Source organism: Lasiodiplodia theobromae (genome assembly GCF_012971845.1).
Source record: "Lasiodiplodia theobromae strain AM2As chromosome Unknown scaffold_35, whole genome shotgun sequence".
Classification (NCBI taxonomy): Eukaryota; Fungi; Ascomycota; class Dothideomycetes; order Botryosphaeriales; family Botryosphaeriaceae; genus Lasiodiplodia; species Lasiodiplodia theobromae.
This window is the reverse complement of record NW_023336514.1, coordinates 192,665-212,077: the sequence shown is the minus strand read 5'-3', so window position 1 is coordinate 212,077 and position 19,413 is coordinate 192,665. Positions and strand designations below refer to the sequence as shown.

Below are 19,413 nucleotides of genomic sequence, written 5' to 3'. Positions count from 1 at the left end.
TGATAAGGACCGTTTTCGCAAGGCATGCGGCAATCCCCAGACAATCAAGCGGCATCTCATGCGATGCGCAGAGAAAGCCCTAGGGTATCGTGCAGGCAACAAATACAAAGCTGCAGTGCTGAAGTGTTTGAGCGGTGAATTTGGTGTGGAAGATGATACGAGGGAAGATCTCAGGTTGCAACAGGCATTTCGCACGCAGGTTGTTGACATGCTCGAGCGGGCGGCCGAATCTGTTTGAAAATTTTCGGCTAACGTATGTGAGCAGTCATTTCTTTCTTTTTCATGAAAATTTTCGTCAGTGTGCTGGGAATTTTTGCTATTTCTCTAATGAAATGATGATCAATATATTTAATTGTAACACGATGTGCTTCATAAATGAATCACTGGTTTATTTAAGTATGAGGGTTCGTCAATACATAAATCGATGGATGCTACGTCTGGGTTGGGTTTCGTTGGCTCCGAGTCCCGATTGAGTGACAGTGAGGTGTAGTGATCCAGTTCCTGACAATTTTCCACCAGGTAATGCAAATGTATTCTAGTCCAAGATGAAGTAAGTAAAACAAATCCCAAGTTTCCACCCGGCAGAGCACACTCATCGGAATGCAGCTTTCTGGCGTCCAGTGTTTGTTCCTTCGATTTTTCCAAGGTAAGGTAATATATAAGGTAGTATTGGAGCCGCATATCTCTTCTACCTACCGTCGCCTTTCTCTCCCCTGCATGGCGCATTTCAATAGAGACCAGGCAGCTGAAGCGTCCATTCGGATACAGATGCACGATACGAACATGCACAAGTGCATCCGGGCAAAAGCTTCAACTATCGAGTTTTCCTTAAGTGAATAGAATTTATGTAAGGAACATCGGCAGATGAGCGGTCGAATGACGCATGGTGTACCGGTCGCTGGAAGGCCGCTAAACTGTTATGGTCGAAGTGTTGGGCCGTGGGCGGAGAGCCGGTGGAACACCGGAAGTCCGCCTCCGATGTCATCAAAGAGAGGTGACGTACCACAGGAAATCCTCATCCATTGAAAATTTGCTTATTCGAGATGCTTACATTATTGCTAATCATCGGGAAATGGGTATGTGTTCGGTCGATCCTTCGAGCAGTCAGAGCGATGCTCGGACGCGAGCTCGGGTCGTGCAAGTGTGTCAGTCTTTCTGGTTTCTCAGGCCTATTTCGCTCTTCATGATCAAGACCAGCTTCCAAAATATTTGAAGGAGCGGTGTTGCGGTGGTGTTATACTTAACTAATGTAATGTGCATCAGTTGCTCTTGCACTGGTTACATTTCCGGTTCTGGTGGGACAATCCCGCTCATGGCCTTTTAGATACAGAACACCATTTGGTGCTGACCTGAGCGGCAGTGCCGGATGTCGGAAGTTGGCCGAAGCGGGTCCATTCAGCGGTAGGGACCATGGCAATGGAAGGATGCCATCGGCTTTATATGCAGCCAGCCGCATGACGAAGCCGCAGGCATCCGAGTCTGCTATATTTGTTCTACCTCGACCACCCTACACCCCGGATAATCACTCGATCAGCATGGATCAACTCCCAAATGGACTCGTTGCATTCGGCCCAGATGCTAACTGCACGCTGGAACTCTGTCCTTTGGAAGCTAGCATCCTTCAGTACCAACCTTCGCTGCCGGCAAATGGAGCTTTCATCGGAATTTTTGCTGTGGCCATGATCGCACATACCTTCCAAGGGATCTACACAAATAGATGGGGCGTTATGCTAAGCATAATAAGCGGGTGTGCCTTGGAGATCATAGGTTACGTTGGGCGAATCATCATTCACAATAACCCATTCGACTTTAGTGGATTCCTCATGCAAATTGGTACGTTTGACATACTCTGCTGAGGGAGACTGGCTGACTTTTGGGAAGTTTGCATAACTGTCGCCCCAGTCTTCTTTTGCGCGGCAATATATGTATTGCTTTCACAAGTGTACGTGTTCCATCTTAAGCTCATATGAAACACGACTAATGGCATGCCTTTAGCATAAACCGTGTTGATAGGTCCATCTCACGCTTCGACCCCCGTCTTTTCTACTGGATATTTATTCCATGTGACCTTGTCTCCCTAATTTTGCAAGCTGTCGGAGGTAGCCTCTCTTGCGTGGCGGAAACAAACGCTGCCATTCAAGTCGGGGTGGACATCTCGTTGGCCGGTTTGGTCTTCCAGGTTGTCACGCTGGCTCTGTTCTGCGGTTTTTTTGCCGATTATCTGATCACCTGCAGCCGCACACCTACTGCCCGAAAGAGATTAACAAGACGCATGTCGGTATTCCTTACCTTTATGTTCTTGTCGGTGCTTCTCATTCTCGTCAGGTGTGCTTATCGCATTGAGGAGCTGCACGAAGGGTATTTCAGTCCACTTTTTCGGAACCAGCCGCTGTTCATTGGGCTGGAATCTGCGTTAGTATTTTCCTATGCTTATACATCTCGGTGCAGTGGCTGACAGAGAATTTAGTGTAATCTGCGCAGCTGTGTTCTGCCTTAATTTGGGCCATCCGGGACTGGGTTTCCATCAACCAAAGGGGACTTCCCACTTCGGCCTTGGTATGTCTCACAAGGATACAGAAATTTCCCGGTAGCGTCTTTCGATTCTTTGGTAGAAACCTTGGAAAGAGTGGCGGCTTTTACAACGTTCTAGACAGGGGAAAACATAACAATGTCTAAGAGATGGAAATGATACTGAGTTGCGCTCCACGCAATGGTGTGAAAGAAAGCAGTGGCAACGTCTCTATCTTTTTCTTTTCAGAAGTGTGTTCAATAGTGTAGTAGTAATGATAAACAACTAAATGCTTTATCTAGTACATAGGTTGAACTATGTTTCATATGTCTAGGATTACCCGTTACAGAAATAGCTATCCTACTTATGGATCTTTGATACTAGGGTAGATCTAAAAGATGGAAGAAGAAAGACCAGACAGAGAGCAGCGACAAAATACATACAGCAGATAAATATCTGGACGGAAAAGTAAGGCCTCTCAGCAACCACCTTCTTCGCCAGTACCAGCGCGATAGCCTCGGAGATCAGAGTCGGGGCCATTATCGAGAGCCAGACAAATGTCGATAAACTAGGCATGCTGGACAGTGAGACCAATTCAGCTGCAATAGGCACTACCGTTGCCCAGAACGAGCCTCCAGTGGCGCCGGCGAGGAACGAAAGGCCGCAGACAACGGAGAACCGGCGGGCTACGGCCCCCATGATGATGCATAGTGCTGAGCAGGCAAGCGTGGCGACGGACGCAACGGCGACTCGTCCGCACTTGTCGCTGATGAGACCGACGGTTGGCCTACCTAGTCCTTGGCCGAGATTGAAGATGGCGCCGGCGAGCGCGCCCTGTGATGCCGTACCTCCGACAGCTTTGGCGTAGCTGGGAATGCTAAACATCAGGGCGACGTAGCCGAGCATGCTGAACACGGACCATCCAAGCAAAAGCAGGACATCTGGCCTCTTGAGCAACGTGAACTCCAGTTTGGAAAGATTGGACGCCGATTCCTTGTTGCGGTCCCGAACTAGTAGGGCGCTGACAGTGTTGACAACGGTCGTCACACCACATAAGATCCAGAACGTCTTTTGCAGAGACAGTGATGCGAGCATCCGTTGTGCAGCCAGAGCGTATATGAAGCCTCCGATTCCAGCCCCACCCACGGTTATCGAGTTGGCGAAGCTGCGCCGCTTTTTGAACCACTGTGGAATGATGCCCGCGACGATGATGAACTGGAATCCGATTCCGAGCCCCAGACATATCCCCTGGGTGAGGATCATGTGCCATTGCTGCTTTGCATAAGATGCACCAAGCAGGGCGACACATTCGAGAATCGTACCGAGTAGGATGACGGGTCGGCTGGCGCCGATAGCATGAGAGAGGTAGTTGGCGAGCGGGGCCACGCCTACGCAGCAGGAGATGGTTAAGCCACCGACGAAGGCATACCCGATACTGGAAGCATTGGGAAAAACATCATTTGCTTTGTAATAGGCGAGAAAAACGCCGTATGTCTAGCACAAAATTAGCGGATGTTCGGAGAGTTTGGCTAAGGAAACTCACACTTGCAATTCCCCAGGAGTGGGCATATATGAGGAAGGCACAGGCCACGCAGACCCATCCGTAGCCGCCTTCTGAGAGTTGCTGATCTACTTGGGCGTTGAGACTATCAATGGATTGCTCTTGGGGAAGGTATGGGTCCTCTTCTGTCCGGAATGGTGGCTCTGCATCATGTTTTTCCGACGAGCTGGCATTTGCCTCATCGGCGTAAGGCGAATCGGGTTGCTGATTCATCATGCTCGTTCGGAGTTTCCAGCGTCTTGTGGTGAGAGGTACGTGTTAGAAAAAGTATAGATGATAAGAAACATAAGATGTTATAGGAAGCTGCCCAAGTTCAAATGATTCCTGGATGTTGTTCGTCGAGAAACGCTCTATCCGGTCTTCCGGAACGGAGAGACGAACCTTCGGCTTTCGCACTCAAGTGCGGTATTTGACAAATAGGATGGAGCTTTTGCGCTCATTGGTCATGGCTCGAATCTCACATCGCTGTTTTCGCATTGTTAGATCTAGATCAAATCCTCGCTAATGAGAACTGGGTAAAAAGAATGAAAGTAATCATGTTTCATCGTCCTCGCCATTCGCAAATCTTGAGATGCTCAAAGCTATAGACTATTTGGCAGAGAGCCAACAACTTGGATGTGGTGATCCGATCGGAAGGCCGCAAATTGTGTGGTGCCGATATCATGCATGTGGCATTCACTGCTACAAGTTGGTGGGTTGCCGATCCCCACAGCTAGATGCATACGTGTACATGGAGGCTTGTGGGTTGCCGATGCCAATGCATGAGTCGGTCATCTGGTTAAGTAATCCTGCTGACCAATCGCCCATGATTCTTCCAACTCTGACGTCACCCCATCACATTCCAAAATCAGAAACGAGACGATAATTCATGAACAAAGACGTTTTATCTTGTTGCAAAATGCGATGAAGATCAATGGTATTGGATAAACCGTAAGGAGTGGCATGAGGACTGAGAGGGTGGTTAGCCGGGAGGCGGCTTTATTACCCTGCACAGCTGTCTAAGCTAACGATGAAGTTGCTAAGATACACAGTGTAAAATGAAAATACATGAATATTTGACTTTTCCCACCCAAAGACAGGTCCCGGTCAGAGGTTGAGCTCCGCCGTAAAGTACATCGACTAACGCCCTTCAATCAACAATGGCAAGCATCACGGATCCTCGTGGGGTCTCGGCAGAAGCAAGAAGACTTGACTGGAACATCTGCGCAAGCTACCGCCAAGTCCAACTGTTGCCGAATGATACGAGCTTCCGTACTGCGCCCCAGTCGTGTGAGGCACTCGTGGTAGCCGTGCAACGCCCAAACATTATTCGGATGTTGACGAGCGCGGGGTAGAGTATCGTCAAACCCGAGGTCCGCTGCATACGCCGCCGCCGCCGTCTCAACGTGGCCCTGTTCGAGGAGAAGCGCAGCGTAAGCATGGCGGGTAGGCTGCATCCAGCCCCACGGCTCACTGTAGACGAGCGAGTCGTCGAGCGCAATCGACCTGCGCAGATGCTCGAATGCCACGTCGTAGTTACGTTTGCGGTACTCCAATTCGCCGTCGAGCATGGCTTTACCGACTTCCAGAAGATCGAGACATTTGTTGGTGTAAGACATGCGTGTTTGCACAACACGCTTTGCTGCAGCGTGCAAAAGGGCGCGCTCTTGTTCCGCTTCCTTCACGTACCCAGTGGCCGCCAGAGCAACACCCTTGGCGTAATGCAACATCGCAGTTGTTACGCAATAGAGCTTCTGATCCTTAGGGAGCTTCTGTGCAAGAATATCGTCCCAACTCCCGAATCGAATGAGGACGTGCACCCGCGTAGACAGGAAGCTCTCCAGCCAGTCGGCCATTGGTGGGGACTCCATCTCAAGAAGCTCCTGTGGAATTGAGGCTTCCATGCGTTCGCAGAATTGCAAGGCAACTTCCGATTGTCCGGCGAACATGGCGGCGTAGATCAGAGAATGGTAATCGTGGACTCTGTAGAAGGTGTAAAAGTTCATCCCTCCCTCGCGAGCGAGATACTTGTCATCCGCAGCGATCGCCTCTGCATTAGACGCTATGGCACGCCTGTAGTCGCCGATGAGAATGTCGAGATGTGAAGGCATGTGGCGCAAATGCCCGGCATCTGGACACATCGCACGCAGGCGGTCGGCTGCGCTCACCGCACGTTCGGGAGTGCCAGACATTTCCCAGAGGTGGATGTACATGTGTAGGAGACCGGGATGGTCACGGCCTCCTTCCTGAGCCAAGGCGCGGTCAAGGACTTCTACTGCCTCCATGGTACGTGCTCCAGGTGCAGGCTCTCCGGTGCGGAGGTCCCATAGTTGCCATGGCGTCAAATTCATCAAGGCGTCGGCGTAGAGTGTGGCAACATCAAGATCGTCGGGGTGATTGCGGTAAGCCAATTGCATGGCGATGGCGTATGCTTGATTGTAGGCTTCGAAATTCCTGTCCGAAGGATCGACCGGATTCCGAACTTGTACTGCCTCGACAAGCGCTCGCTCAAGCGGAGTAGCCTGCGCAGCGTGTTCCCTTGCTTGTTCAGCCGCTTGGTGAGTCCGCTCCAAAGTGATCCTCAGATCTTGCTGATCGAAGAGCTCCCACGGTTTGTTGTAATTGGGACCCAGAGAATAAGCCAGTCCCCAGTGCGCCATCGCGCAAGTAGGGTCGTGCACAAGAGCCTGCTCAAAACATTTGGCTGCTTCTTTGTGATTGAATGCATATGTCCAGAGGAGGCCGCGGTCGAACCAGAGCTGTGCATCACTCGTCGTGGTTGTGACGGAACGGTGGAATGGCCCGAGGTCGTAGTAATCGTCGCTTCCGGTGGTGTTCATCTTGTGTACGATGTAGGAAGTCCGACGAGTTGCCGAGAGCCGTGCGTCTCGTTGGTCTTTTTATCCTGAAGTTGATGCTTTGTGATATCGGCATCAACAAAAATCTATTCATAATCATTACCCGACTTCCCTGAAGCCATCTGGCGGCTTGCCGATGAGATTATGGAGTTATTTCGGCTAATGGTTGCGGGGAATGGCTAGTGGTGTGATGATGTTCAATTAATAATCGCCAATTACACACTGAAACACTATAGTGGGCACCGAATTTTCTCGGATCGGGAATCTATCCGATGCATATTACTAGCTTACGACAACACCTTGTCAGCACTGCCGCTAGCTTTTAACTTGCTTCCTAATTGTTTATCATGCTCTGTGTGTATTATTAAGGGCTTTCTTTAACTCTCTTTCCGCAACTTCATAGCTCGTTGAGTAATCAGCGGCGAGTCACCAATGGGATTGGTGATTTTAGCCGCCGCCGATGGGCTTCCGATTCAATTGGGAGAGAAGTTCGGCGACCATGATGTCGGTGAATGCCTCCCCTGAGGCGTTAGTATATTTTCAGCGGCATATATAACTATCTGTTGTCAAGCAACTGGAGTATCTAAGCTACACCGGTCTCTTCAAGTGCATGGTTAAGCTATTAGAATGACTCTTATTATCGATTACCTCCAGCAAGACTCTGGCATCATCGTTGCCGAGACGGATGCAATTATCGACTACATTCTAGCCAACACGGGAATGTCAGGCTCTTGGTCCAATTCCACATGTCTAGCTTCGCTCACCTCATCTTCTGATACTACTGGGCCATCGGCTCCCTCCAGCTGGTTACGAAGATGCCGATTTCTTGAGAAAGACGAGTCTTCCGTGGGACTCCCCCTAGATGCACAACTCCATGAGCGGTATTAATTCTGTGCTGCAGTTGATGGATCCTCAGTCACGATCACCCGCCTCTGCAACTCCGTCACCGCATTTCGCGCCCACTTCTCCCCGCTCACCCACAGCCCCACCACCACAACCATCTATACCAACAGTGGCATCTCCTTCGAACATGATAATAAAAATTTAAATTAGAATGCTATTTTAGAGGATTGATAACACATTTACCGCTACATATGGTATCACAGTACGGGAACGCATGCGGTGCCGCTTGATGAGTGGCTACATGCCGGATCAGGCATTCTGCCCCAGAAAGTTCCCACGAGACTTCCAAAGAAACACAAATTTTGCGTTAGAGTCTCACTAATTTACGCGTTAGGAACATCGGAGACCCTTATTATAATCCTGGATGTTGTAAAATTTCCGCGATTAGACTCTGGGCTATTACGTATGCTCTTCCGTCCCTCAAACACGGAATGATAAGAACAAGTGCTCTGGAAAATATCTAAAATGTCAGAAGATCTATCATCATTGATACCAAAGAGCTAAGCGAAATCCAAGTTTTGTTCTATCCTCGTTTCCATCTCAGTTCCGACATTTGTTCCCTAGCAAGGGGAGAGACTCATTGTCAACCTGAGTGAGTCCTTCTACGTTATACTCTTGAATCCCGTATCACCCTCCAAGCCTCTTCCAATCCACCTACATCACTTTCCAGGCTGCGCTTCAATCCTTATATCTTGCCTTAGCATTGTGGTAGTAGGTTGAGGCGTGAAGCTGAGGAGGCTAACTGGTCATGTATTGAACTGCCCGGAAGAAAGCACTAAATACATGCTCGGTTGATTGTTCTTGCTGACAGCGTAATTGCCTTCATTCCAAACGTCCCGCCTAAGCTTCCACTCCAAGCTTCGACCCATTTGAGGTATATCATTTTCAAACCACTCGAAATCAACCAAGAACCAAATCAATCCACTCCCAATCGAGAGCTTCCCATGCATCCCGTCGAATACATCCAACTCCATGTCGATAAGCAATCCCGCCTATCCAATCCACGCAAAGAACGTTATAATTGTCAGGCTGCCTGTTTGTAAAGCCTCCTGCAGATATAACAACGATGTGATGTTTCCTGGTTCGCTCGGATTGTCCTTCAAGAGCATCCATCTTCAACTTACCTCTACCGTTAAAGGTACGAGACCACCTTTCACGCCCTGGGACTGCTGCGCATTCCTGATACGTTTCTACAAGCACTTGTTGCGTGCGGGCACATAGATACCTGCCACGTGTCCCAGAATCCGAACGGCTGGAGTGATCCTCGGAAATGTTTGGCTTGAGACCAGTAAATAGCGGACTCTCCTGAGAAGATACATCGGGATACAAGCTGTCCCAGGATAATCTCTCACCAGGGAACCACTCATTCTGGTGAGTGATTGGGCGCGGGAGATCATCATGTCGACCCTTCCACTCGCACCAGTTCAACAACGGGATTGTCTTATCTAAGCATTCTAGCTTAGGCCGAACCGATATGTTGCCAGCCCAGCCAGCCCATGTCCAACTAGGAGGAACTATTTTGTCCGAACCAGCGTTGGCACCGCGGTTGTTCCGTCTCCGTCTCAGCCAGGATGTTTCATCCCGTTCCCAAGCGAGAGCTGCGTCGAGAGCGGCGATTGGGAGACCGAAGATAAAACCCGGTTTGAAAAAGGGCTCCAGTGCGGACAAAACACCTTGAAATGCTGGGAGGCTGTCTGTGTCGAATGTCAAGTTCCTGGGGCTGTAGGCTTCGACTGAAACGGCAAATTGGCGGGAATCGGGAACATATGAGTTGCGCAAAAGTTTAGCTGCAACTAGTGTTGGATGTTGATTTGGCGGGTGGAGAATGTCTGCTATGCGTATCGATGAATCGTCGTTGTCATACTGTTCTTCGGACTTTCCCTTGACTAGGTCGATTTCCGGGAATATTTCCTCGCGCCATCTAGCCTCGCCGCATTCCCAACGCACTGTTCCATCGATGAAAATGAGGCGCCGACGAGAGAAGATGTATTCTTGAAACGTCCATCCACGGGAATTCCATTGGCTCTCGGAGAGCGTGCCTTGCGGCTTTAACAGAAAACGGCTCCGTCCAGGCCCATGCACATGATGAATCTGACGAGGCTGAGAAATATTCGCAAGCCCCCGCAAGCCCCAAGTAGCATCAGGACCATCAGCTGCTATGATGGTCATGCATGCATTGTGATAAATGGACGACATGTTCTGAATGAGACGGTCACGATGCTTTTCATCATCTTGAACGATGCATAAGTTGTCAATCCATAGGTAACTCTGCTGAAGACTCTCAGCCAATCCAATGGCATCGCGGATGGTTTGCGGGAGGTCGCTAGCGAGTCCGTCTGCAAATGCGCCTTCTTTCTGGAACAAAGGGAGACGAGCCTTTGTCGTCGAGACTCTATTTCCCACTCCCCATACGTAACTCAGGGCAACATAGCGCGCTCCGGGGAATCCAGGAACAAGACACCGATTTGTCGTATCGATCAGCCACGGCAACTCTAACGCTGGTAGGTTGAATGCCTGGCTAGAGCATTGTTCGCCATGCTCGCACGTGCAGCGGTTGTACCAATGTCGGATGGTGCCTAGATCGATCCAGTGCTGGTTCAACTCTCGGCCAATCGCAGACTCCGCCTCCTGACAGGATCCCCGGATAGGGATGAGATTATTAATGCTTGGAGTCTCTAGCATGTGCCCCACGGCATTGTGAAAGGCTGCGTAATCGACGTAAATACCGTTGAAACCTGTGCGAATTGACCATGCTGGGTGTTCGTCTAGCCCATTCGGTACGACTGCCTCATTGAGCAACTCTGGTTTGATTGCATTCTCGATGAATTCCTTGTGATCTTTGCAATGCGCATAATCCTTCAGTTCGGAAGTTGTGCCGAAGTAGTATTCTTGCTTATCTACGTGTGCAATGCAGCGTGCAATATTTCTGCAAATTTTGCAAGGGTATTTTTCCACTTCACTGCTCGACCACTATTGATGAAGGTAGTCAGCAGGTGTACGGATGAGATATTGCAGCTTTAATTCTCTTCTACGTACAGAAGCCTCGTCTGGAGGAAATGGTTTGGTAAAAATCGCCATTTGTCAAAGCAGATCGTGAAGTCGGTATGCGTAGTAGGATCAAACGGATATTGTCCTGACACAGGAAATTCTGTGTAGAGCTCACACAACCACCTTAAGTAGGCACTTCCGGGAGAACCTCTGAAGGACGCGTGTCAGCGCCTGCAGGTGTACCTTGGCAGACAACCTCTGCCCCGCTTCATTATTTGCCATGAGAGGTCATGTGTGCGCGAAAATAGAAGACGCAAGGGGACGTTAGCGAATTGTCCAATCGGAATCAAAATGTTGCCATGCATTCTTCTCAATTGGGAGGGTTGCCGAGCGGATTCTGACTGCATAATCACAGCGCCACAATCGTTTCGAACTTCCGTTGGCATCTGATATGCCATTTCTGCCCGGACCTTTCTCCAATAATCTTACGGGCTTTGATTGTGGCTTTCTGGGTGCCATCGAAGTGCGTGACCAATCATGTACACACCCAGACATTCCTCTACACTGTTTCTGACCGGTAAATGATGTTGCATAATCATTTCCCCTTCCTCTTGTTGGTAGCCTGTTATGTTTTAGTACTTGGGTGTCCCGGCTGTAGCCTATTTGCCCTTATACAAATTCTTCTTCTTCCCTTCCCTTCAGAGCTCCCCACACTTTTCATAATAGTATTGCAACAGAATGCTTGGAACCCTCGATTTTTACTCGTCCACCGCACGCAGGCAAGGCCCCACTGATGCGGGGATGCTTAAAACCTCTCCTAGCCGCGGGACTTTCAGCCTTCCGACCTATTCCATGATCCTATGGATTTCAAGACAATTACCCCACCATTGTGGTTCTAAGGCTAGTGGGGATTTAGCTAATGGAGTAACCCGAATTGACCAGTCTAATCCAACCTAATCCTACATATCTTAAGAACAACCTCAAAGGAAGTACCCATCCTCATAAGTCTTCCGAAACAACCTATCCCGATCCGGCGCGAGAACCCCCTCCCTCACGTGCTCCTCCATCACAACCTTCCTCCACGCCTCGACGCTCTCAAAGTACTCTCCCTCACACTCCCTGATAACCCTGCACCTCTCCTCCATCGTCCGCGCCGCGGCCACCCTAACAATCCGCCTCTCCTCCTCCCGCCGCTCCCTCCTCCGCGCATGACGGCCCCTCCTCCGCGCCTCATGATCCACAGCATCGCGCCCAAGCTCCTCGTCCTCGCGCCTTCTTTCGTCTCGCCGCCTGAACTTGGCCTCCTCCCTCTGACCCCAGCGTTCGCGATAAACCCAAACGCCGCCGCCGCCGCCTCCTCCCTCCGCCGCCCCACTAATAACAGCAGCCCCCTCCGCCTCAAACCCCACCGCCACAATCCGCACCGTCCGCAACCCGCCCAAGTCCAGCCCGTCAGCATCGAGGCGGTAGCGCCCTCTCAACCTCTCCGCCCTGCGCATCTCCGCCTCGCCCTCCTTCCACCACTGCGCGCCGAGCAAGCGCATGCGCTCGCAGAACGCCTCTTCTTCCTCTTTCTCTCTCCCTTCTTCCAGTGGTGGCGGCGGGATCTCTTCAGCCGGGATAGCAGGCAGGCCGAGGAACTCCAGATCCGCCGGCGCAGGGGTAGTGAGGACGAGCACGCCGCCACTCGGCGGGAAGCCGTAGACGTGCGGTTTTGGAGTGAGGGTGAGGCGCATGGGTGGTGGTGGGCGGGTGAGGGAAGGTCGGGGGAAGAGGGCGAGGAGGTCGTCCACTTCCGAGTCAGCCGAGTCGGAGGACGGCGGGCCGCGGTCCGGGTCGGCGTCGGGTGGGTTGTAGAAGATGCGGGGTTTGGTGTTTTGGGGGCGGGGGGCGGGTTGGGAGGGAAAGGGGAGGAGGCGGGTAAGGAAGGACATTGTGGGATACGATGGATGGTTGATGGAAAAGAACAGAAAGGAGTTGAGATGGGAAAGGAGATGAGAAGTGGTGGTTGGTTGAGTGCCTGATGGTCCTTTTATCGTTCGCTGGTGCCTGGTGGTGGGTGCCTGTGTGTCAGTGGCTGGCTGGGAAGGACGTGAGGAAAAGCGTTGGTCGGTGCTGTGCCGCAGGGCTGGACTGATCTCAATATTGCCACGCGAGAAGGATCCGGATCCGCCCGCGTGCGGCGAGGATCCAATAGAATTTAATGCCCCACAGAAAAACAATCGATCCCTTTGTGATGCCGCGACAGAGGATGCAACTCATTTTCGAAAAGAAAGATGATGAAAATGTATGAATCAGAGCATCGCAAGTAATTTGACTTCTTGGATAGGGTGCGCAACACTTTGTGGACGTTTTCTTCAATGCTATGTAGTTTGGGGACCGTCCACTGCGCCGCGCCGCAGGCACGCGCACAGGCTGCAACCTCATCACATTTTCGGTAGCGCCGCAGCGCTTGCATGGCCAAGACTTTCTTCATGCAACCCCAAAATGTCACACGTACGTCTCGAGAGCACTCCAGCGCAACTGTCAAGGCAACTGTATGTACATATCCACGAAGAATGTCAACACCCAACCGTGGCCTCGCCAAACGTACAGAGGGGTAGCTATCGTGAACTGATTTTCGCTCACGTCATGGGTAGTTGAAGTTACTGCCCGGACGTAGATGTAGAATTAACACATCCGGACGATGGCTTGCACTGCCCAATATGTTGCTGCTGAGGCAGAGTCATCCCCCTTGTTGTTCTTCGCGTCAGCCTTCGGCTCTGTACCATCGCTTAACTTCACGATGGCAACACCCACGTTCCGCGCCGCAGCCGCTCTCTGTCGGCGGCTTGGCAAGCACACCAAATTATTTTTGCACGCGCCTGACATGAGAGAAACACCACTAGGAATCCTTCTCACGACTGTGCCTCTTGCAGCCGCAAGCCTCGGACTTGACTAGAGCTATCGTGGACTGCCAACTTCGGCAAACGGAGCCAAAGAGGCATAGTCGTGAGGAACTTCTCATTTACTCGAGTTTGTGGTCTCCACTATTGAACTAAATGAGGCCTCATCAATCGAGACAGAGGAGCAGCCCGGTGTTGGTGGTGTTGCTGCCTCAGCGGAACCCGCCGGCCATCACTCGCCAGGTCAGTGGCTATGGGAGGTGTGTGGTAGTACTCGAGGAGTTGTATAAAAGGCTATGCTACATCCGCTCATATTTCCATCAATCAAGCGATCTCTCATTCATCATCATGGCTCTCAATCGCGGCTTCATGGCCACGTTGGTATCCTTTCTTGTCCTCACTATCGCAAACTTGGGAGTGGCCAAGGCCGTAACCAGGGGTGTCTTTGCCCACTACATGGTCGGAAACGTGTATGAAGACCATGCTCACCAAGACATCAAAGATGCTTCGGCCATGGGCCTTGACGGATTCGCCCTGAACATTGGCGACCCCTCTCAATCTTTCGTACGCCAGACGCTGAACTACATGTTCGACTACGCCCGCGACAACTACCCCGACTTCAAACTCTTCATCAGCATGGATCTGTGGGCCGCCGGCTCCGCTAAGAAGGGCTTAGATGACTTCGACGGTCTTCTCAGGGACTATATGGGTCATGGCGCTTACTACAAAGGCCCAAATGGGTATCCCTTTGTTAGCACCTTTGCCGACGGAGGTCTCCATAACACGACATGGATGGATTGGCGGAACAAGTGGGCAAATGAAATTTACTTCGTCCCCGACTTTGACGGCACAGAGGGCTACTACCTATCTGACCCCGCCTGGTGGGAGTACTGGGGAGACGTTGTCGACGGCATCTTCAGCTGGGAATCCACTTGGCCTCTACGAGGCAGCACTCAGACATCTTACTGGAAAAACGAATCATGGGTTAGGGAAGGCGCCTTCTCGCACGAAAAGGCATACATGATGGGTAGGATTTCCATTTATATACGGGTTTCACCGGCTAACATTCGGTTATCCAGGCTTGAGCATGCTGCAATACAAGAACTCGGTGGGTCTCTCGTTTCGATTCGAATTTCAGGGGCTGACCACGTGGTTGATGTAGTACGAGACGAATCTATACCGGGCTGGCGAGGACAACCTCTCCTGGAGACTTTTCAACCTTCAGCAAATGTCCCCGGCGCCGGAGTATATTGAGATCCTTACATGGGTAGGAACTCCCAGCTTCAAGTTAGCGACTGACTGGTGACTGACTTGATTCTAGAATGACGGTCCTGAAAGCCATTACATCGGCAACATCTGGCCCGAGCAGAACAACGAAACTGCCCCCACCAGATATGCCACGCAGGCCAACTTCCCCCACGACGGTATTCGCCCCTTGCTTGCCTCCTTTATCAGCTCTTACAAGGCTGGAAAGGAAGTCATGGAACCTCCGACTGGCTACGATGCGGTTGGTGCGCTATGGTATAAGTCTATCCATTCGAGCACCGTGTGCCCCGATACAGACGATCTTACTAGCAAGAAACCGGATGGCTACTCAGCCGCCTCCGATGTCCTTACATGGGCCGTCATCGTCAGCTCAATCGGAGGTCCCTACAGCATTCGCGGCTTCAGTGGCGGGCAAGAATTGCAGACGTTCTACCTGACGCCTGGCTACAACTTCGGCACCTTTTCGTCGCTGCAAGAAGGCGACCAGCGCATGGAGCTCCTCGACGGCACCGGAAAGGTCATCATGGTGGCATCAGGCGGCCGCTGCGTGACTTCTACCTGCCCGGACGGCATCTACAACCTGAACCCGCAGATCCTCGAGCTCACCATGGACACGTCGGAGAAGACGTGCACCGAGCCTATTACTGACATATATCCTCCAATATCCACGACAGCAAAATACGGAACGAGATTGTTCGGTTTCACGTATGCTCTCCCGCGCTCCGGATCTTCGTGATCACTGACGTCTTGCAGTGATTGTTTACCGGGGTACAAGAAGGATATCGAACGGGCCTACGATGACTTCCATCGGTTGACTTCCCAGAAAGGCGTGGGCGAAAATATTGACTGGACTAGCGCCGCCGCGCTCGAATTTTTGGCACCTCCCCGTATAGACCCAAGCCTTGATGTTCCGAACTGCTTCAGACTGACCATTCCATAGTGGAGAACGAGGATCAGCAAGCGCAGATCCAAGATGTATTTGCCAAAGCCTCCACCATCTACCCAGGGTTCTATTTCAACCCGTGGCAGAATTGGATCAAGGTCTGTTATATTCCCTTCACAATTCCCACCTGTCTAAACAAAAGTAGGTCCGCTGCGATGACCCATTCAATAAATGCCCCATCATCTGTAACCAGAAGGATTATGGCACGTTGAACGCCTATGCGTCAAACAATGACGTCGATGAAATTGACTACCCAATGGTCAATTTCTGTCCGCGATTCTTCACTCTGCCCGGCTTGGACCAGGTCGTGGAATCGGCCTCAGGGTTGACAAAGTACAAGTACAATATGGACAAATATGCGAACCAAGGTGATGCAAAAGTTCCGTCGTTGACTTGGCTGCGCTGACATTTCCAAAGCGCACACCCTACTTCATGAGTTCCTCCACCTCCACCTCGTCGCCGATACAGAAAACAATACACCAAACCCAGACATCTATGACTTGAAAATCAAGTGGCGGGGATACAATAAGGACGGTGAGCTAATAGAGTACTCAGAGGGGGCCTATGGGCCCGAGAGATGCAAGCTAGTGGCGCGGATATCCCCAGATGATGGTCGCCGACCCAGCCGTCCAGCCGGATATTATGTTCAACGAAACGGTAAAAGCTCCCCCAATCACATTTCTCACCGCCACTTCTACGAGATCTAACTTGTGCGCTCGTAATCATAGCCGACAACCTTGCTTTCTTCGCTCTGGCGGAATGGGTTCGTTCTAAGAAAGGATAGTGAGTCCATCTGCATCCTGCTTTATGGACAGTTAAAGCTATTGTCCGGACGTATATGTCGAACCAAAAATGCTACATTCACGTCCAGCCGATAGCTTCAACTACCCAAGTATGAATACTTTTCGCATTTGCTTACACGGTGCCAGCTATCCATACATCCCTGTGATAAGGAAGCAGGAGCTCACTCGGGATCCAACGGTTCCTTCGGGAAGGGTCGCCTACGACACGCAGGACGGCGACCTTGTCATTAGCAGCGATGAGGAGATCAGTCCCTTCGACCAGTGCTCCAGCTATGCAGACCTCGCTGCAGACGGCACTGAAATTACTCGCGAGAGCCTCAACCTGACCGCCTTGATTGATCTTAGCGCCTACCCGACTGCCTACCAGGAGGAGCTTGCTGAGTTTCTAGAGATGTACGACGCTCTGGGGGATGACGAATGAGGCAACAACGAGGGGAAGTATAAGATTCGAAAGTACGCTTATGTACTATTCGAATGTGGACGATCCTTTTACAGTCTTGCGTTTTTATAGTTCTTCCTTCTTCGTTTTCCACATTTGTCCATTTCTTTTCCTACCATAGACAACAATCAAAAACAATTTTGGCCAAACAAGAAGGTAACCTATGCATGTAGTGTCAGTGGCAGATCTACGAGCTGCAAGCGCCCATTACAAGTTATGCTGTATCATTACATAGTGTGACGGAGCGGCTGCCTGCAAACATAGCGCTTTCTTCAACCCTCCCTGTCCAGATCCCGCCAAACTTCACACAGATCCTGACCGAAAATAAAACCAGTTGACGGCTGGATCAAACTGACACCAAGGTTACCTTGTACTCTGAAATAATAATTACCCCATAGCAATATCAATCTTAGCTTTCCGCGCCTTCTCTGCTCGTACTTCTTCCCCAAGTCCCTTTCTCCACCATCTTGTGCTCAATTAGACGTATACTCTCCTTTGACCTCTCCTTACTCTCCTTCTAAACGTTCGGAGCACACAATCCAGCGTGGATACGCGGGCGGAGATCCGCCGTCTACTATATATAATCCGACTCTGCCATCTTAGCGCTCTTCATGCTTTTTGATAACCTACCGTACCGATCAAAACTGATACATCCCGGCCATGATCCCAGTCGTGGCTTCTCCAAGTCCCTGCACGTTGACAAGGAAGGCGGGAACTAGACGTATAGTCCTACCAGAGACTCTCGGAATCTGGTTCAGCGTAAGCGCCAAATGGCGTTTAAAGAGATGTCTGATTGTGAACGTGGTCCAACATGCCTTCTCGAAATCAGCTATGTAAAATTGGTTCAATGTAGGTCTTTGCACCATACGGCATAAGCATTGGTCGGCTGAGGCTGCTCGAGATTGCGTAGAGGCTGACGAAATCCGGCCCATTCAGCCACAGTCATGATTAATACAACAGTAATCGTCCAACATGCGAAGGTAATGCCTCGCTGATACTGGGATGCTGGGAAGGTCGCGCAGCCACGGAACTGTCAGCCTCCCAACAGGTACAATGACGGCCCCCGCCCATTCCCGCTTTGAATTCTACGTTCATGCGCATAACAACATCGGCAGCTGAGATCTTGCGGGTGTGTGCATGCTCGTTGTATTTAGGATTGCGGACAGTCTTGGTAGCTAAATCGACTTCTTTGGACTACCAACATCAACACTGAAACCAGACGTCCCCTATCCCCCGTCTCACTCCCTATGCTCATGCCTTCTGTGTTTTCTGTGTTTTCGACGTTTTCTGTGGACCTTCCGAATGTCCTCTGACACGAAAATCTCGTCCTGAATCTCGTCCTCCTCTGACTCCCTTTGCTCGTCACTCTGAGACTCTCCAGAAGATTTACACTCCTCACCCAAAGTTCTGGGAGACCGTCTCTCTGCAGCAGAGAACATGCTAGACAATGTATTCCAAACACCTCCGAGAGTCCAGTCATTCGGTAACGTAGCTTGTTCCCCAATCCCTGAAAGCGTGAGCAACTCATTGGAAATGTCTGGAAGATTCATCCAAACGTGTGGCATTGAGTTGTGAATGTGCCCTTCGACAGAAAGCGGAAGCAGTTCGTCAGAGAAGCGAAGCGGTTCTTCAATGATCAACGGCCGGTATGCTGGGATCAGGATATGGAACTGAACGCTCTTCCCAGGTTGCACCTTGTTCATCAAGCCACGGAGGAACCTCATCCAAACACACAGGGCATCGAGATTCTCCGAGAGACCGAGGAAGTTCGATGGCAACGGATCGCGATCATGGGTGGCGTGGTGGAAGAATTCAGGGTGCCAATCGGTATCAGGGTGGTACACGAAGAAGATGTGTGTTGATCCGTCATTCCTGGTCTCCGCGGAACGCTGCTTGACAAACCGGTAGACCTGTCTCGCGAATTTCTGCGGGGCTAAAAGACCAGTCTGAGCATCCATGCTCGCCCCAATCCTCTCGAGTGCCTTTGTCCCTTGGATGACGGTGAGATATTGAGCTACTACCCCTGATGCTTGCAAGAAGGTGTTGAAGAGAGGTAGGTATTGATCACGGCCCAGCTGGATGATCAACGATGATAGGAAGGTATGGATTTTCGGCCATTCTCTTCGGATAGCATTGGCAGCCTCCGAAACGCGATACTCTTGTCCCAATTGGATCACCGCCGCGGGCATGGAGATCAAGTCTTGTTTTTAAGTTAATCTCATACGGCTGCGCTTGGCGTGTAGTTCTTACTGTTGACAGTCTTCACATACTCCATGGCT

The 19,413-nt window shown here is 50.9% G+C and overlaps 4 protein-coding genes across 4 annotated transcripts; 1 reads left to right on the top strand and 3 right to left on the bottom strand.

Moving 5' to 3' along the window:
• Positions 1-2,987: 2,987 nt before the first annotated feature.
• LTHEOB_10004 (MFS transporter) lies at positions 2,988-4,286 on the bottom strand (the record flags this gene model as incomplete). Its single annotated transcript, XM_035506602.1, has 3 exons — positions 2,988-3,077; positions 3,125-4,003; positions 4,053-4,286. 3 exons carry the CDS (start codon positions 4,284-4,286, stop codon positions 2,988-2,990), a joined length of 1,203 nt encoding a protein of 400 aa, XP_035368316.1.
• A 917-nt stretch (positions 4,287-5,203) lies between these two features.
• Positions 5,204-6,889, bottom strand: LTHEOB_10003 (Tetratricopeptide repeat domain protein; the record flags this gene model as incomplete). Its single annotated transcript, XM_035506601.1, has 1 exon — positions 5,204-6,889. The coding sequence occupies one exon, from the start codon at positions 6,887-6,889 to the stop codon at positions 5,204-5,206; it is 1,686 nt and encodes a 561-aa protein (XP_035368315.1).
• Positions 6,890-11,778: 4,889 nt separating this feature from the next.
• On the bottom strand, positions 11,779-12,732 carry LTHEOB_10002 (uncharacterized protein; the record flags this gene model as incomplete). The annotated part of the gene is made up of 1 exon (XM_035506600.1): positions 11,779-12,732. The coding sequence occupies one exon, from the start codon at positions 12,730-12,732 to the stop codon at positions 11,779-11,781; it is 954 nt and encodes a 317-aa protein (XP_035368314.1).
• Positions 12,733-14,031: 1,299 nt separating this feature from the next.
• Positions 14,032-17,116, top strand: LTHEOB_10001 (Glucan endo-1,3-alpha-glucosidase agn1; the record flags this gene model as incomplete). Its single annotated transcript, XM_035506599.1, has 10 exons — positions 14,032-14,710; positions 14,763-14,791; positions 14,846-14,950; positions 15,005-15,654; positions 15,703-15,836; positions 15,890-15,990; positions 16,038-16,260; positions 16,310-16,426; positions 16,621-16,675; positions 16,822-17,116. 10 exons carry the CDS (start codon positions 14,032-14,034, stop codon positions 17,114-17,116), a joined length of 2,388 nt encoding a protein of 795 aa, XP_035368313.1.
• Positions 17,117-19,413: the final 2,297 nt, after the last annotated feature.